This window comes from Acomys russatus, chromosome 32 (genome assembly GCF_903995435.1).
Source record: "Acomys russatus chromosome 32, mAcoRus1.1, whole genome shotgun sequence".
NCBI classification, from domain to species: domain Eukaryota; kingdom Metazoa; phylum Chordata; class Mammalia; order Rodentia; family Muridae; genus Acomys; species Acomys russatus.
This window is the reverse complement of record NC_067168.1, coordinates 27435231-27451594: the sequence shown is the minus strand read 5'-3', so window position 1 is coordinate 27451594 and position 16364 is coordinate 27435231. Positions and strand designations below refer to the sequence as shown.

The 16364-nt window shown below is 36.2% G+C and overlaps 1 protein-coding gene across 4 annotated transcripts in view; it reads right to left on the bottom strand.

The window, feature by feature from the left end:
- Stag1 (stromal antigen 1) overlaps window positions 1–16364 on the bottom strand; it is a 312401-nt gene that overhangs the window by 135160 nt on the left and 160877 nt on the right. For all 4 annotated transcript variants that reach the window (XM_051140150.1, XM_051140149.1, XM_051140148.1 and 1 more), the window contains 2 exons: window positions 9689–9840; window positions 3744–3817 (listed from right to left, as the gene is read on the bottom strand). In XM_051140150.1, coding sequence (XP_050996107.1) covers window positions 3744–3817; window positions 9689–9840 — 226 coding nt within the window. The remainder of the gene's footprint in view (window positions 1–3743; window positions 3818–9688; window positions 9841–16364) is intronic.

Sequence of the window (16364 nt, the reverse complement as noted above, 5' to 3'; positions counted from 1 at the left end):
AAAAAATTGAATCGGCATAAATGTCCATCAATTAATGTATGGATAATGATAATATGGTACACACATAATGACATTTTAGTCAACTGTTAAGTAAATTCAACTATAAAATGTTTGTTGACTAAATCAGAAAAACTGATAGACTGTGGTAGGTGACCCAGGCCCAGGAGTAGAAACACCACATTCTCTTCATTCTATGTAGCCTCCAGCTTCCACTGTGTGCCATGTAATGTGTTTAACTTTGTAAGTCCCTCTGGAAGTAAGAAAGGAACAGAAAGGGGAATGGAGGAATTTTAAGGGAAAGAAGGACACAGGTAAAGACAAAGTGGAGATGGGGATACTGGGGGGAAAGCTTTAAACAGGTAGGATGGAAAAGATAAGATGGGGAGGATTAACCAAAATGAAAGGGATTTAAAAGAAAACAGATGAGAATTTATTTTTTGATAAACCAATTAAAAAACTTAAGAGTTTGAAGGGAGACATCTGACATGGTTGAAGTCCCACCCTAGAAGGAAATTAGTCACTAAACTCCTAGTGTCAGCTGTGAAATATCTCTGTAGGGGTCACTGGTCAGGTAGGATGCAGAGACCAAAGCAAAACACTTGATCATGCTGGACATAAGCGGAAGGTAAGACCCTCTTTTAAGGACAACACATACCCTAATGGGAACATGTGGAGAAATCGAGCTGCAACTGGGATGGAAGTTTCATCCCTGCTGTACACTTTCGCAGTCCTGGAATGTCCTATGAAGGCTACCAGAGGTGGGGTATGCGAAAGAAGAGCCAGGCAAGAGATATGGCACAGAGGGAGAAGTCAATGGCCTTAACCTCCTATGAAACCTATAAGTTGCATCTACAACCTGTCAGGTAAGATGTGCCCACCTGTACAACAGTGGCATTACTGATATTGAGGGATCTCTGAATTTAAGGACAGCTTCATATAAAAATATCTACTCCTGATATCTATAAACCTGGTCAAAAATCCATGCTTGGTGATATCATAGGACCTAGGGCAGAACCTTGACTTTGTAAGCTGGACACAGTGCCAAGCTGCTTAATGGAGTATTTATGCTTATGTTTACATATAACAATAGTTTCTCAGTCTGAAACAGAAAAGCCTGTTTTTGCAGTGAAAAGAAAGAATGTAAAGAGTAAGGACGGACAGGATGTGAAGAATAAGTGACAGATGAGTGTTAATTCTGAACAAAACATCTGAAGCACTGCCCCTAAAAACCAGGGATCATCACAGAAGAGGGGGCTGGAAAAGCTGACGCTCCTGTCAACAGGTACACAAGATATGGCAGTGCCAAGTGTCAGTCATTTATGTGGGGAACACTTAGGGAACTCATAACTTACTGTTGGACTATCAGCTACAAACAGATTCTGAGAGGTGAGGAGTCATTGTTTTCAGTTAGGTACCCACCTTACAGCCCACTAGGCCTAATTTCAGAGTCACAGACAACGCTGGTTAAACTCAGTGCACCACACAACAAAGTAAAAAGCCATAAATGTGGGAAAGAAATTAGAAACCAAAAAGGTGGCCTGATGGAAGTAGAAGATAAACAGGGGCAGGTATGTGTGTATAGAATAATCAGAGTGCATATATACATGCATAAAATTGCTAATAAAATGACAAACTTTTCCTTGATTTAAAAAAATACCAAAACAAAAAACCCCACCCAAAAAACCAAAACAACAAAAACAAAACCTCACCTTCCAATTGTATATCAGTAAGTTGGAAAACAGAGATCCTAAATTTCACACTACAAAAATCAAAACCAAAACCAAAATATCTTTAAAAAAAAAAAAAAAAGGACATAGAAAGTCTAAATAGACCAGTAACAAATAGTCAAATTTCCACAGCAAAGAAAGGCTAAAGGCTGAATCACTCCTAATTTCTATCAAACACTTAAAGAAGAAATATCACTACTTTACGAATTACTAAAAAAGGAAGAAGAACACTTCAAATTACAAATGTATTAAAAAAGATAAATACATGCCAATGTCCCTAATGAACATAAATTCAAAAGAATTTAACATTATATTAGTAAATCAAATCAAACTATACATCAGTAAGATTATTTTAGATATATATATAGCCTGTTTTCTGCTTTCATATTACTAGCAAACCATTTCCTTACCTTAACTCGTTTCCTTCCTCTTGTGAACTTCTTCCTAGTTTCACAGCCTATACCCATAAACTCTATCCTTTCCCATTTGTTATGGTATGTATGTACGTACGTATGTATGTATGTATGTATGTATGTATGTATGTATGTATGTATGTATGTATGTATATACGTATGTATGTACGTACATATGCATGCATATGTTTATATTATATAGCAGGAACTAAATATGAGTAAGAACAGCCAATTTTTGAGATTCTAGGTTTGGATTACATTGCTTAGTGTTTCTCAGCTGTATCCAATTTCCTGCAGCTCTCATGACTATTTTTCTTTACAAGTCCATTGGGTTTAGCGATATGACAGGCTCATTATTCATTTATCTACCTCTAGGCTCAGTTCATGTCCTTGATTTTGTGCACAATAACATGGACATGACAGTGAGAGCATACAGAATCCATTAGCTATAAGAGCATGGGTCATAGGGTAGATCTATTTTTTAACTTTTTCCTTCTTCCTTTTTTTTGGAGACATCTCCATGGTGTTTTCTACAATAACTGTACTAGTTTAGCCTTTCATCAGCAGTGAAGAAAATTTCTCTTTTCCTCATTCCTGACAGAATTTGTTATTCTCTTTTCTTGATTATGAACTTATTCTGACATTTGGATGATGTGAAATCTCAAACTAGCTACAACTTGTAGTTCCTTAATCGGTAAGAATGTTAAAAACTTTAAAAAATAATTTTGGATTTCCAGTCTTTAAGAACTGTTTATTATATTAGTATAGTTTTTGAATGAAAATTTTATCTTTCATTTCTAAAGTTTTAAAAATATAATTTAGATATTAATCTCTACCTGAAATATAGTTCACAAATATTTTCTCTCGTTTTGTAGGCTGTCTGTCCAGCTGGGATTCCTATGCTGTAAATCCCATTCATTAGTTCTTAAGGTTATTTCCTATGCTACTAGAAGTCATATACAGAAAATTTTTTGCTTATATTTGTGTCTTTAAGGGTTTCTCCCAAGAAGTTAAAGCATAAGGTAATTTTTCATGTGTTTTTTATTATTTGGGGGAGGGGCTGCAAAGATGCATGCAGGAAGTCAGAGGACAGCTTGGGGCTGCTGGCTCTCCTTCCACCATGTTGGTCCTGGATCAAACTCAGATCATCATGCTCAAGTTCAGCTTTTAAATTGAGGTTCTAAAACAAATATGTCAATGAAGGATTTGAATACTAAGGTATTTTTAAAAACACAAGTAGATAATCTGGCCATGCAATGAGATCATCCTTAGAAGCAAAGGTAGGCCACTAAAATGTATGCAATGTGAGGACACTCAATGGTTTATTACTAGGCCATATAAATTTTATGATCACATTAATTCCTTTTTACATCAGTGAGAATGTAAGTACACAGGATATCTCCAATAGTAATAAATGTTCTGAGTTAGGAACGGTGCTTGAGCAACAGTGATGACAAATTTCCTCCAAATATTAAATTAGTATATGCAGACAAAACTATTTTTCCAGAATAGAAAAAGTTTTATAGCTATACAGACTATGCTATAAATACGCAACAACTGTTTAGGTTTAAAAAAAAAATTCTAAATGATTAAAATACCTTACCGGTATCTATGAACAAATATACCCTTAAAAATAGAGTTCATCATATTTTCAATTTCATCTTGATTTTCTTGTAGCTGAAATGAAAAAAAAAAAAGAACAATAAAAAAGAAAATTGAAATACTGGTCATTTTATTTGGAATAAATAGTTCCAATTATTTTAAACTACTAATTATCCTCATTCCTAGTAGTTATTAACCATTTGCTAACTGTAAAGCTGATATCTCAAATTATCAGCAGAGCTTCTGTACTTTTGCCACACTGGATTTAGAACCTTTCCTGTCTCTCCATACACACATGCAGAAAAGAACAAGTAAGAGTGTGGTGGACAGTGGTCGACTTTGTATTTCCTTGGATTAATCTATTTTTGGAAACACCCTTCATGTCTACACATCTCTCCAAACCAAGCTTCTGGCCTAGTTAGCCTTTCCCTTCAGAGGTCACCCTGATTTACATGGCAGGTGCTTCTCCACACAGCATCATCGTGCCTCTCCCGTCTGAGTAGCTTGTAACTCAACTAGGCCTAGCTCCCGATTTATGACAAAAAATAGATAATAGAAATTCTAGCCAACAGTGCTGTAATCCAGCAACAAAACACAATAGTATCAGAGATACACATGTTATGCAACATTACTGGTAAGAGTCACGGTTTAAATTTATTTACTGTGCAAAAGCAACATGACTGCTATCAAATGACATCTTATGTGATATTACCCAATTTTTTCCTGGAACTTTATCTCACATAACTCAGTTACATAATTAGTTTTATTATGCACACACAGGTCAGCTGAGTCTACTTTAAATGGGCGTGGTTTACTAGCTTCAGACTATATTTGCAACAATCTAAAACAAAGCCTATTTTACTAATATAATACTGAACGTTCCACATCAATACAAGGATGATTGTTTTGCAGATATTATGGAATACAAGAACAGAAAACATAAAATAAAAAAAAAAAGCTGAGAACATAGTATGCTGTACATGTTATCTAGACTGGCTGACTATGAGCTGGTACTTACCAACAATACAGTGGGTATAATACTATGTGTTGCAATTCTGGGAAAGGGTCAAAATTCAGATTACAGCTTTTATTATTAAATGCTCACTGTTTCCAAACTATTGTAAAATCAAAAATCTTTCAGACCACAAGACCCTCTATATAAATAATAAATTATTCAAATTATTATACTTAGTAAGTTTGAAAATATGCTTATGATGCATTTATACTATATAAACTAATTCATTGGGGCTACACATTCCAGCCAGTACTATTTAATTGAGCACAATTTCTAGTTTATTTTCCTAATATTTCAAATATGGTATGTATTAAGAATAAAAATATGTTTTGCAAAAACTCTATGTAAGTGGTTGTTTTAACCTCAGTACTTCAGAATGTGATCTAATGGGGAAACATGGTCATAGCAACTGAAATTCCTCCTAAAATGTATTTATATGTATATATGCCTGTGCACGCATGTGAATGTGTGTGCATGCATGCATGCTCGCACACAGATATGGATATGAACTACATATGTGCAGGAGCCTTCAGAGGTCAGAAGAGACGTCTGCTTCCCCTGAAGCTGGAGTTAAGTGATTGCAAGCTACCATGCAGGTGCTGGAATTGAATCTGGTTCATCATAAGAGCAGAAAGTTCCTTAAACTGCTATGCCATCTCTCTAGTCCCAATGTGAAAAATTTAAAGATGGAAGCATATTATAATAGAATGGTTGCTGAATTATATACAATGCATCCCATTAGGAAAATAATAAAATTGGAGACAAATATATACATAGGAAGACCGTAATGTATAGAATGAAGAGTTATGCTGTTGTAAACCAAAACGTCAGAAGCTAAGAGAAGCCTGGAGCCAATTTGTCCCTCATTGTCTTTGGAGAGCAGGACAGCACAAGCATACTGACACTTGACTAATAGAAACCTACAATATTTAACGTAGGTTGTTGAATACTGGAGAGCCACTTGAGATCTTAGTAAAGGACATATATATATATAGATGTAAGGGCACATACGGAGAGGGGCAGACTGTGAGAATTCTGACTTAACCAACAGATTCCTCCATTGAAAAATCAAACTTTCAATAGACTCAGAAGGTGGTAGCACTGTGGAAAGTGGAACACAATGGATACGGGGCCATCATGGGTGAAGAGCTTTGAAAGCTAACACTGTGCCTCTGTGCTTCCTCAGCAGTACTAGGAAAAAGCAATGGATTCTACCAACCTTAGCCTGAAACCTGAAAAATCCAGAGGTAAAACTACTCTTTCTACTTTTTAAGTTATTTCTCTGAAATACATAAGAATACAAAAAGTCCTAATAGAAAACTGGTACCAGAAGAGAAGGGTCATTTTTATCACTGCTTGACCATGAACTTGGGAAAGTTTAGAGATGTGGTTCAGTAAAGCCCTAGCGTGCTGTAAACAGAGAATGAAGTCAAATTCTGGTACGACATTTGAAGATGAGAATGCCAAAATATAACTAAAATGTGGGGCGGGGCACAGCACCAATGCTCACTGAGTTTCAGAAAAGAGTAAGCAGTATCCAGGAAACTGCACCAAGAGAGCATTCATTCCAAAGTATATTATAGCAAAGAATTTGTCAGCACTTTATACACTGAGACTTTGTGATAGGAGTCGTATAAAGTGGCATACTAATCTGGAGAAGAATGGCCATTCAGGTGTGTCGTTATTGCTGAATTCTTTTAGCTACATTTACATGAGAAACAGGAACAAAATCCAGAGCAGAAAGACTTGAAAAGCTTGGCTGCATGCTCCTGGTTTCATAATGCTTGCCACAAGCCCAATACAGTGGATTTGGCTTTCCTTGGAGTAAACTCCAAAACTATGAATCTAAACAAATCTAATGTTTCTCTGTAGTGCTTTTAACAAGATGAAAAGTCTGAAAACCACACTGCTCAAACTATTAGACAACAAATTTCCTTTAAGCAATCAGTGTCTTATAATCGCTCTGTCAACACTTCCAGTATAATATAGTATAGTATAACATAACTCCTAGATTCTTTAGTTGTTGGTCACAATCCCATGGAGGGCTGCATAACTGAATGTGAGGTCATGAAGAAGCTGGCAATAGCAAAAGGTTTATGAAAATTCCAAGATCAAAAATAATAATCAAATATGTAATAAAACCTAGGTGTTTCTGGCAGTTCTTGCCTGACAGTTATTCTGAATATAAAATATGCCCACATTTCAAAGCACATGTGTGTGTGTGTGGGGGGGGGGGGGTTGAAAGAAAATAGCACTCGTAATAACAGGGAGTGGCACTATTTAAAAGTGTGGCCTTGTTGGAGTAAAAGTGTCACTGGGAGTGGTCTTTTGGATTTCAAAAGCTCAGGCAGGCCCAGTTCCACTCTCTCCCGATGTTGCCTGCCAATCTAGATGTAGCCTTCCCAGATCCTTTTCCAGCACCATGTCTTTCCACATGCCGCCATAATAACTGACTAAACCTCTGACGCTGTAAACCAGCTCCAGTTAAATTTCTTTTAAAAGAACAGCCATGGTCATGATGCCTCTTCACAGCAACAGAAACCCCAACTAAGACAATATGCCACATAACACCAGTGAATCCTGTCTCAAACATCTTGGCAGTGTTTTTACTGTACATAAAATGACAGGTGCTTCTTACAGACACATAATGGCATAATTATGAAAAACAAACACTTTTAACAATTCCCTGGTATCATTTGTCAGCATATATCAAAATCATTTTACTTGTAAACTGTACATTAAACATTTAATTTTAAAAATTGAGTTTTGACCTTCAGACTTGAGTCTCTTTAAAAAACTGTTTCACAAAAGCAGGCAAAGTGGTGTACACCTTTAATCCCAGCACTTGGGAGGCAGTCAGACAAAATCTGAGACCAGCGTCAACTATATATTCAGTTCAAGAAAAGCCAGGGCTATGTAGAGAAACCCTGTCTTGAAAAAACAAACAAACAAACAAACAAACAAACAAACAACCTGTTTAGTGAATTTTGGTGTGAGATGAAAATAGAATTTTCTGTAGTTTGTGAAATGTTCCTAAACATATATCTGCTGTTTTGAAAATAACAAAGTCAAAATACTGATCAACTCTAAGATGCTATGTTCTGCAGTATCAAGTAGTTAGCTTAGATTTATTTATATATTTATTTATCTATCTATCTATCTATCTATTTATTGGTGTTTGTACATGTTTATATGTGTGTGAAATATGTGTACAGATACGTGGAGGCCAAAGCTCCTTGTTACGCTGCATCCCTCAACCACTTCTCTATCCTATTTCTTTTTAGGCAGTCTCTTATTGAACCTGGAGTTTGGCGAGACTGGATATGCATCAAGCCCCAGGGATCATCCTGTCTGGAGCTCCTTGGCCTAGGATTAGAGTACACTGTCGCTAAGCCCAGCTTTCTTATGTGGGTGCTGGGAATCTGAACTCAGGTCCGCATGGTTGTGCAACAAGCATCATCCAACTAAACCAGTTCCATAAAACATACACTTAGTTTGTTGTGTAAAAATAAATAAGTATACATATCTGAATTCAACATTAATATATAATAAATTTACAGGCAAACATATTAATTCTTTTAAATGAAATTTCTTTTTGGTTTATTAATGGTATTGGGTGTTTAATTTGTGTGTCTATTTATATACCTATATAATCCAAGTACTATAAAACATTCTAGGGTAAAAACTAGTCATGAATGAAAGGGATTTAAGATGCAAAGGTCCACACAATAATTTCATTGTAAGTTTCTGCTTTCCATTGCTTGCTAAATCTCACTCATTATGCTTATACACATGTACTGCTTTATGAAAAAAAATTTAATTAAAAGACTGGTAATACAAACCACAAATATTACTTCTAATAGGTTAAGAAAAAAATCCCTGTTTTCTAAGGGAGAGAGTGTGGGCTGAGATAGCTCAGTGTTTAAGAGCACTGGGTGTTCTTCTGGAACCACATGGTTCACATTCATTTGTTAATCCAGTAGTTGGGAACCGACTCCCTCTTTTGGCCTTTTTGAACACTGTACATAATGTGAAGGTAACACTCTTACTCATAAAATAAAAATAAGTAAATCTAAAATAAAAAAAAAACAAAAAACAAAACAAAACAAAACAAAAAACAGTTAAGTTAAAAACACTTTTATCACATCTATAAAAATTAGGTTGTCAAACTTAAATAGCTAGATGTGTTCAGAGACAGAGTGACTACATATTACACATAAACTCTTGGACTGGATTCCCTTGCACTGAGAAGGGAGAAGGGAAGAGAGATACTAATCCTAAGAGGATTGCTTTATCAACTAAAACATAGAACGACGCTTTGCTGTGCTCCAATGGGATTCTAGTAGTTAGTGTACTTTGAGCCTGTAACATGGTAACTGACTTGCCTAATGTTCTGATAATCTTTTTCTAAAATAAGTTTGCATATGGATCCCTTAGTCACTGGTGAATATTCTAGTTTTGTTTTAGAACTTCAAGATGAAATCATACAGCTGGGGTGAAGTGGCACACATCTATAATCCCAGGAGCACTCTGGGAGGCAGAGGCAGGCAGATCTGTCAGTTTGAGGCCAGCCTGGATTATAAATTAAGTTCAGGACAGTCAACGCAAGACAGAGAAACCCTGTCTTGAACACTCCTCCCCCTCCAAAATGAAACATTAAATAATTTGAAGCTTAATGTTAAAAACATAAGACAAGCATTCATTTTCTATTGTCCCATCCACACAGCTGAGGCTTATGTACTGCAGGGGAGTCTCAAACTTGCTATGTAGCCACAGTTGGTCTTAAATTGATTCTCCTGCTTTAGCTTCCCAAGGACCAGGATTACAGTCAACCACCATAGCCAACTTTAAAAACGCACAAGGACTAGCAGAGGCTATTATATTTACTGAACATTTACAAACCATAAAAGATCAAATTACCGGAAGCTCACCTCTTTGCGTTTCTGAAGTAGTAATTCTAGCCTTTCATTGGCTCTCTTCCCAATCATCTTATTTCTCTCAGCTTCATATTGCCTCTGTGTATTGTCCTGATGAATACTGAGGTTCAAGGCGACATTCACCAGAGCAGTCATCAGCTTCATGGCTACAAGAAGGACGACAATTACAATATTCACTTATGAAACAATTTTTTTAGGTGTAAGATCAAAAGTTAAAGCAAGAGAAGAAGGAAAAACTTGTTTTATAATCCAGGCATAATTTAAAATAAGAAAATGATAACTGACAGAAACTCATCTTCTTAGTTGCAAAATAGCTTTCTCCACTTTAGGAACAATAACGTGGTTTGTTAAAATTGTCCACTTTAAAAGTCTTAGCCAAGAAGCTAGCAGAGGGCTCAGTGGTTAAGAGCACTGGGTGCACCTCTAGAGGACCCAGGTTTGATTCCCAGCACCTGCATAGCAGCTCCCAGTTGTCTATAACTCCAGTTCCATGGGACCTTGTGTCTTCTTCCGGCCTCTGTGGACACCAAGCACACTAACATATATGCTGGTGAACACTTATACACATACAATCATACAATAAAAATTTAAGAAGCTGTATTTAAGCTACCAACACAAAAGAAATAACATGAACGCCTTGCCTACATCCACAAATTAACTAAGTCTATCCTCTCTTTCCACCACTACAGCTCTGTTACAAATGTTTCCTTTACACCTTTATTTAGGTGAATCAAAACTCCCACCACTGCTCACCTAAGAGCGGCACAACTTCCAAACACAGAAAAATCACTTTCAAGAATACTATAAAACTAAAAATGAGAATGATTTTAAAGAATTTAATTTCCCTCAAAATATACATGTAAACATCTACACAATGGTATATTTACCAGCCTCTACATACCCTTTTCATTACTGAAAAAAATTCTTTCTACATTTAAGCCAGCTACAGGTTAACAGTGATTGTTGTAGCCCTTAAACAAAAATGTAAAATAAAATATTGAAAACAAATTTACGTTAATTACCATGTATATACTCACTTAATAAAAATGGTTCCAAGATAAAATATTTTGTCTATTACTGTTTCAAACTATAAGCTAGTGACTATACAGCTATATGCAAATCACTGTATATTTGACTATACTATGACATGTAATAAAGTGCTTTTCAAAACAACCTGTATAAGAAAGACTATGTAAAGGATAACGAGTATCTAGGGCATTCAAGCTCCCCAAATGTAGGGTGATATCACCGGTTTATCAGCTTATTTGAGCACACAGACAAGCATTTATACTTGTAAAGCAAAATGAATGAATTCAGATACCAAAGTCTATTATTACATAATGACCATCTTCCTAGGCCAGTTAAGCAAGAAAATAATCAAAATATTAAAACAAAAGCTACAAAATGAAAAATACATTTTCTCCAGGCATTACCAGATATAGAATAGTGATGTTTGTTCTTTATAGGAAAGCATGTCTCGAACCCATACAATTAATATTTAATCTAAAGAAGAACTGTGGCTGACTGACTTCTAATTTTACTTGCCAAGTACAGCATGGGTCTCATTCCGTTTACTGAGCACACTGAAATGACTGATCCTGAACATAATTGTTACAGTTTTGAGATCGTTAATAATAGGATTCAGCTTTAAAAACATGATATTGGTTTCAAATACCCCGTTATGTCAAAGAGAATGTTTGTTCATCTTTTAAATGTTAAGTATTATTACAGAATGATAACACGGTTCTCTATAGCACTATTCAGAATGTCATAGTCAAACAAATTGTGAAAATACAGCTTTATTGTTAAGTTTATTTTTAAAAAGTTGATGACTTCTTGTCCTTTTGACTAAAATTAAGCATATTATTAAGAAGTAGAAACTGCTTTGGACATAATACAAATCTCAGTCATTTCAGTTCATGTCTGTTAAATGCCATAATAAAATTACAATTCTTTTTATAAAATTTACTAGGAAGTGACAGAGATAACTTAGTTTTTACTAGACAGTTCAAGAAATGCTTATGTGGTACTTCCTTGTTTATCTATGATACAATATATAGTGAGCAATGTTCTATGTACTAGGTACGAACAAACAAAAGACAGAATAAAACTAAATAGCTATATTAGTGATTTTTACATTCTAGTAAAGAAAAGACAAACAAAAAATATATGCTATGGTGGAGATGCTGCATGTCAGTGGCAGAGATATATGTGTTGACACTCACTGGAGATGTTCACATTTTCAGCAAGTAGTGTCTCATGGTAACTGGAAGTGTGTCTTAAAGTAATCATGAGGCCTACTTTCTCTTGCTCCCTGGCTTTGTAGTATCAGAGTTGAGGTAGCGCCACATACTTCTCTCATCATGTGCGACCACTGGCTCAACACTACAGGACGAATCTATCCTAAACTAGAACCTAAAATGCAGCAATTCCAATAAGCTTTAACCTTTACAATCTGATTGAGTATTTTGCTACAATGTTGGAACACTTACTAACACATATAATTAATGCCAAGATCTCAAGAACTGTGCTGATACTGTATGCCCAATTACATGAAAAACCTTATGAATTAATTTGTAAAATTATCATAAAGCAGGCTAGAGAGAGCCTAGAGTACTGTAAATAAAATATGATAGGCAATTCTGGCACAGGTTCATAATAGACAGAATGCTGTTAAAAATGATCCAGAGGGTCCTAGAAACCTACAAGAACATTATGACAGGCGGATCTGGTCCCAGGGGTCCTGCTCAAACTATGGCACCAGCCAAGGACAATACATGCAGTAAACTTCGAACCCCTAGCCAGATCTAGCCGATGGACAGGACATTCTCCACCGTTGAGTGGAGAGTGGGGTATGACTTTCACACGAACTCTGGTGCCCCATATTTGACCACATCTCCTTGATGGGGAGGCCTGGTGGCACTCAGAGGAAGGACAGCAGCCTACGAAGAAGAGACTTGATACCCTATGAGCATATACAGGGGGAGGAAGTCCCCCTCAGTCTGAGTCATAGGGGAGGGGAGTAGAGGGAAAATGAAAGGGAGACAGGAAATGGGAGGATACAAGAGATGGGATAACAATTTAAATGTAATATGAATAAATTAATAAAATATTTTAAAAACATAACAAAAAATGTGAACATTAAAGGTTATGTTGATAAGGTTTCAGATGAAGATGCAGAATCTAGTGGAACTGAATTATAGTCCATTATGGTTTGATCATGGAAGAATTTCACTGTGTTTTGCCCATGATCTGAGATTGTATGATAAGTGAAACTTATAATGCAAAGGGCAGAGTATGTGGTTGAGAAATTTTCAAGGCACTTCAGCTTTCAGGCAGAAAGGTACAAGTGTTACTGGATAATTTTAGGAAAATAGATAGTGAAAATTAAGAGTCCAAATATAAGCAGATAAGAAAATACTAGAAAAACCTGAAATATGGCCAGAAAAAGATTGGGGAAAAAAAAGATGTTGCCAAAGATGGTGAAGTTATCAATGGCAACAAGAAGCCATTGCCAGGACCACAACAATAAAAGCACATCAGAAAATCCCAGTACTCAGCAAGGACATTAGGGTTCAGCGAGAAGAAATAAAAGTTATTATAAAAACACTCCAGGGAAAGAATCATTTGGAAAAGAAATAGCTCTGGTGTTTCCAGCTTTAGGACAGGTCTAAAAAACTGTTCCCCGGGGAGTAAATTTCCTTTGTTCAGTTCACAAGTGCTGGGTAAACCCATGGTTCAGGTAGGCCAGGAAATAGCAAAAGACAGTGTGCATATAAAGCGATTGTGGGCATATCAAAGACCACAATTATGAGGTCATAAAGACTTCCACTGAAATTTCAGAGAAAAACCTGGCAAGTTAAGCAGCAATGTTGCAAGGTCCAAGTCTCTACAAGGAGCCCCAACAAGAGAGAAATATGAAGATGTTTGTTTACAACGAAGGAGACTCTTTACTTGAGAACCCAGAAGCTAAAACAAATAAGCAACACTTGCAAAGTGAAGCTGCAGGCAATGTACACAACCAGTCCAAAAGAGGGTTAGGTGAGCTACAACTCATAGCCCGTCCAAAGCCTTAGAACACGCACTCTGCTAGAGTCTACTCTGGAACTAGACATGGAGCTTTAGAATGCAATCTATGCCTTCTTTGGTTTCAGTTTTTCTTTGGTCTGATACCTCATTTCTATTCCCATACTTCTCTCTTTGTAAATGGGAATGCATACTCTTAAGCATTATATATTAGAAGTATCTAAGCTTTTCTTTTAGTGTTTTCATTTAAAGTATTTCCTCCAAATCTAACCTGACTACTGAATATCAAAGGGCAGCACTGACTAAAAGAATACTAAGGCCACACAAGCATTAACAACAACACGACTAGGTGGTTACAGGCCAACATGTACACAGATGAGAAATAAAACTACGTGTGGAAATGGGACAACTTGGACTTTTATGTCATGGATGTTGATCACACTTTTAATTACACAAAGATTATATACAAGTAAAAGCTTATGGTGAACTTATAAATTACAAACGGGAAATATTTAAGTAATCCCTGTTATACTGTAAAATTCCAGGGGAAATGATTTTCATCTTCAATGAACCCACAAAATAAACTGCAAATATATTACTACATAAACACAGCAGGATGATGAGCAGAGAGCATTCATAACGAGTCAAAGGTTAAAAAAGCATATAGCAACTCTAGCTAGAATAAGAAAAGGCCTTTTGCTCTGAGGAATGCAGAAACATTCAGTCACTAGATTTCAGTTCATTAGAATGTAGAGAGAGACAAACTATGTTCCCATGATGTCCATTTGACATAGCTATTTAAAATGCAAACCACAGTACACTGTAAAAACTTCTGAAATGTGAATCTTGTTTATTAAAATGAGTGTAATGAGTGTAATGGGGTGGTATGCTTAAATAAAGATAATTAAGAGAGGTATAATATATAGCTGTTAAAACTGTTTCAACTTAATTAAAATCCTTCCAAAAGAGTGTTTATCAACAATAGAGAAAGAACACATGTAACTGTGAGACTATTTGAAGTGAAGAACAGTAAAGTGTTGATAACTTTTATATAAATGTAGTGATAGTATGTGTTGAAATGTAACACTTAAGACATAAAGACTGACAATAAAGACATTTTAATTCATAACAAAAGTGTTAGATATTTGGAAAACAGACTAAAACCAGCACTGATAGTATAACACAGATAACATGATGCTGCTGCATTCATTATATCTATACCCTAAGAATAACTAACCTGATTGTAATTCTTCTCAGTTAAGACATAAACAAGGTCACAGATCATTTTAATTCAAAGCTTGATAATCATATATAGCTGTAACTATCAATGCACATAGTCTTTGAAGCAGAAGATTAAATGCCCATCTTATCCAGTGCCAAGATTTGTCTTGCAAATGAATAAAAATGATTATCTTTTACTCCAACAAGGATTAGCAGAAAGCCCTTTGTTCAAAGGAGGTGGCCATATAGCTGAAATTTTTACAACTGAGCTTTGGAAGAAATGAGTGTGCAGTGTACACAAATTGTAATTGCATATATTTTACTGGGGAAATCACTGAATAAAGATTCTATCCATTAGAACTTGGAATAAAAAAGAACACATTCTATTTTTTCAGTACTTAATACCTTTCTATAATTTAGCTGTAACTAACAGAAGGCAATTCTAGGTAGGTAGCTAACTGCAGATCTACACCTAGTTGTTCTCCTCAAATCTAATTCCCACATCTCGTTCCCAGCTCTGTAGCACACGACCAGATGCAGCTTCCCTCACCCCACCCTGCTCCCATCTCCAGGGCATCGCATACATCTTCCCCCTAACTGCCCTTGTCCCCACTCACTGCTGTGTCCTAGTCATCCCCCAACTCCACAGTAGGCATTCCCTGGGAACTTTCAGGCCACACCAGCCAGAGAAGCAAGTAGTTTAACGGCAACTGTTCACCTCTCCTTTGCCTTCTCCAAATCCAATGGAGTCTTATCCTTAGCTTTATAGCAGACTCCCTGTTGTGGACTCTTCTCACCCTGTCCCTATCCCCAGGAGACTGAGCATGCTGGTGGAACACCCTACTGGCTTCCCTTATGTGGACCATCACAGCTGCACCCCTTTACGCCATCCCCATTCACAAGTGTCACTGCCCAATACCAGGAAAGACATTTTACCTAGTGCTTAGACCTATCGGAACCCCTGAAATTTCCTAAGAGGCAGCACATAGCGACCACATTCTCCTAAGAACCAGAGAGGGAAACAGAAACAAATAAAACAGAAAATACACTCAATCAAAATCAAGATCAGTTATCAGCAACTAGAATTATAGTTTTCCCAAACCCAGATGCCTAGATGCCAGAGAAAAACACAGTAGCAGCCAAGACAGTACACCTACACTAGAGCCCACAGCCCTTTGAGTACTGCAATATAACTGAAGCACCACACAAAAAACTAAAATAAGATACTCTTTATGAACGAGGTCTTTAAAGATGAAATGAATAAATCTCTGAAATATATGAAAACACTAACAGTGAAAAGAAATGAATAAAGCAGTTCAAGAACTGAACGTGGAAATAAATAAATAAATAAATAAATAAATAAATAAATAAAACAAACCCAAACTGAGGAAAATCTAGAAATGAAAAATTTAGGAACCTCAAA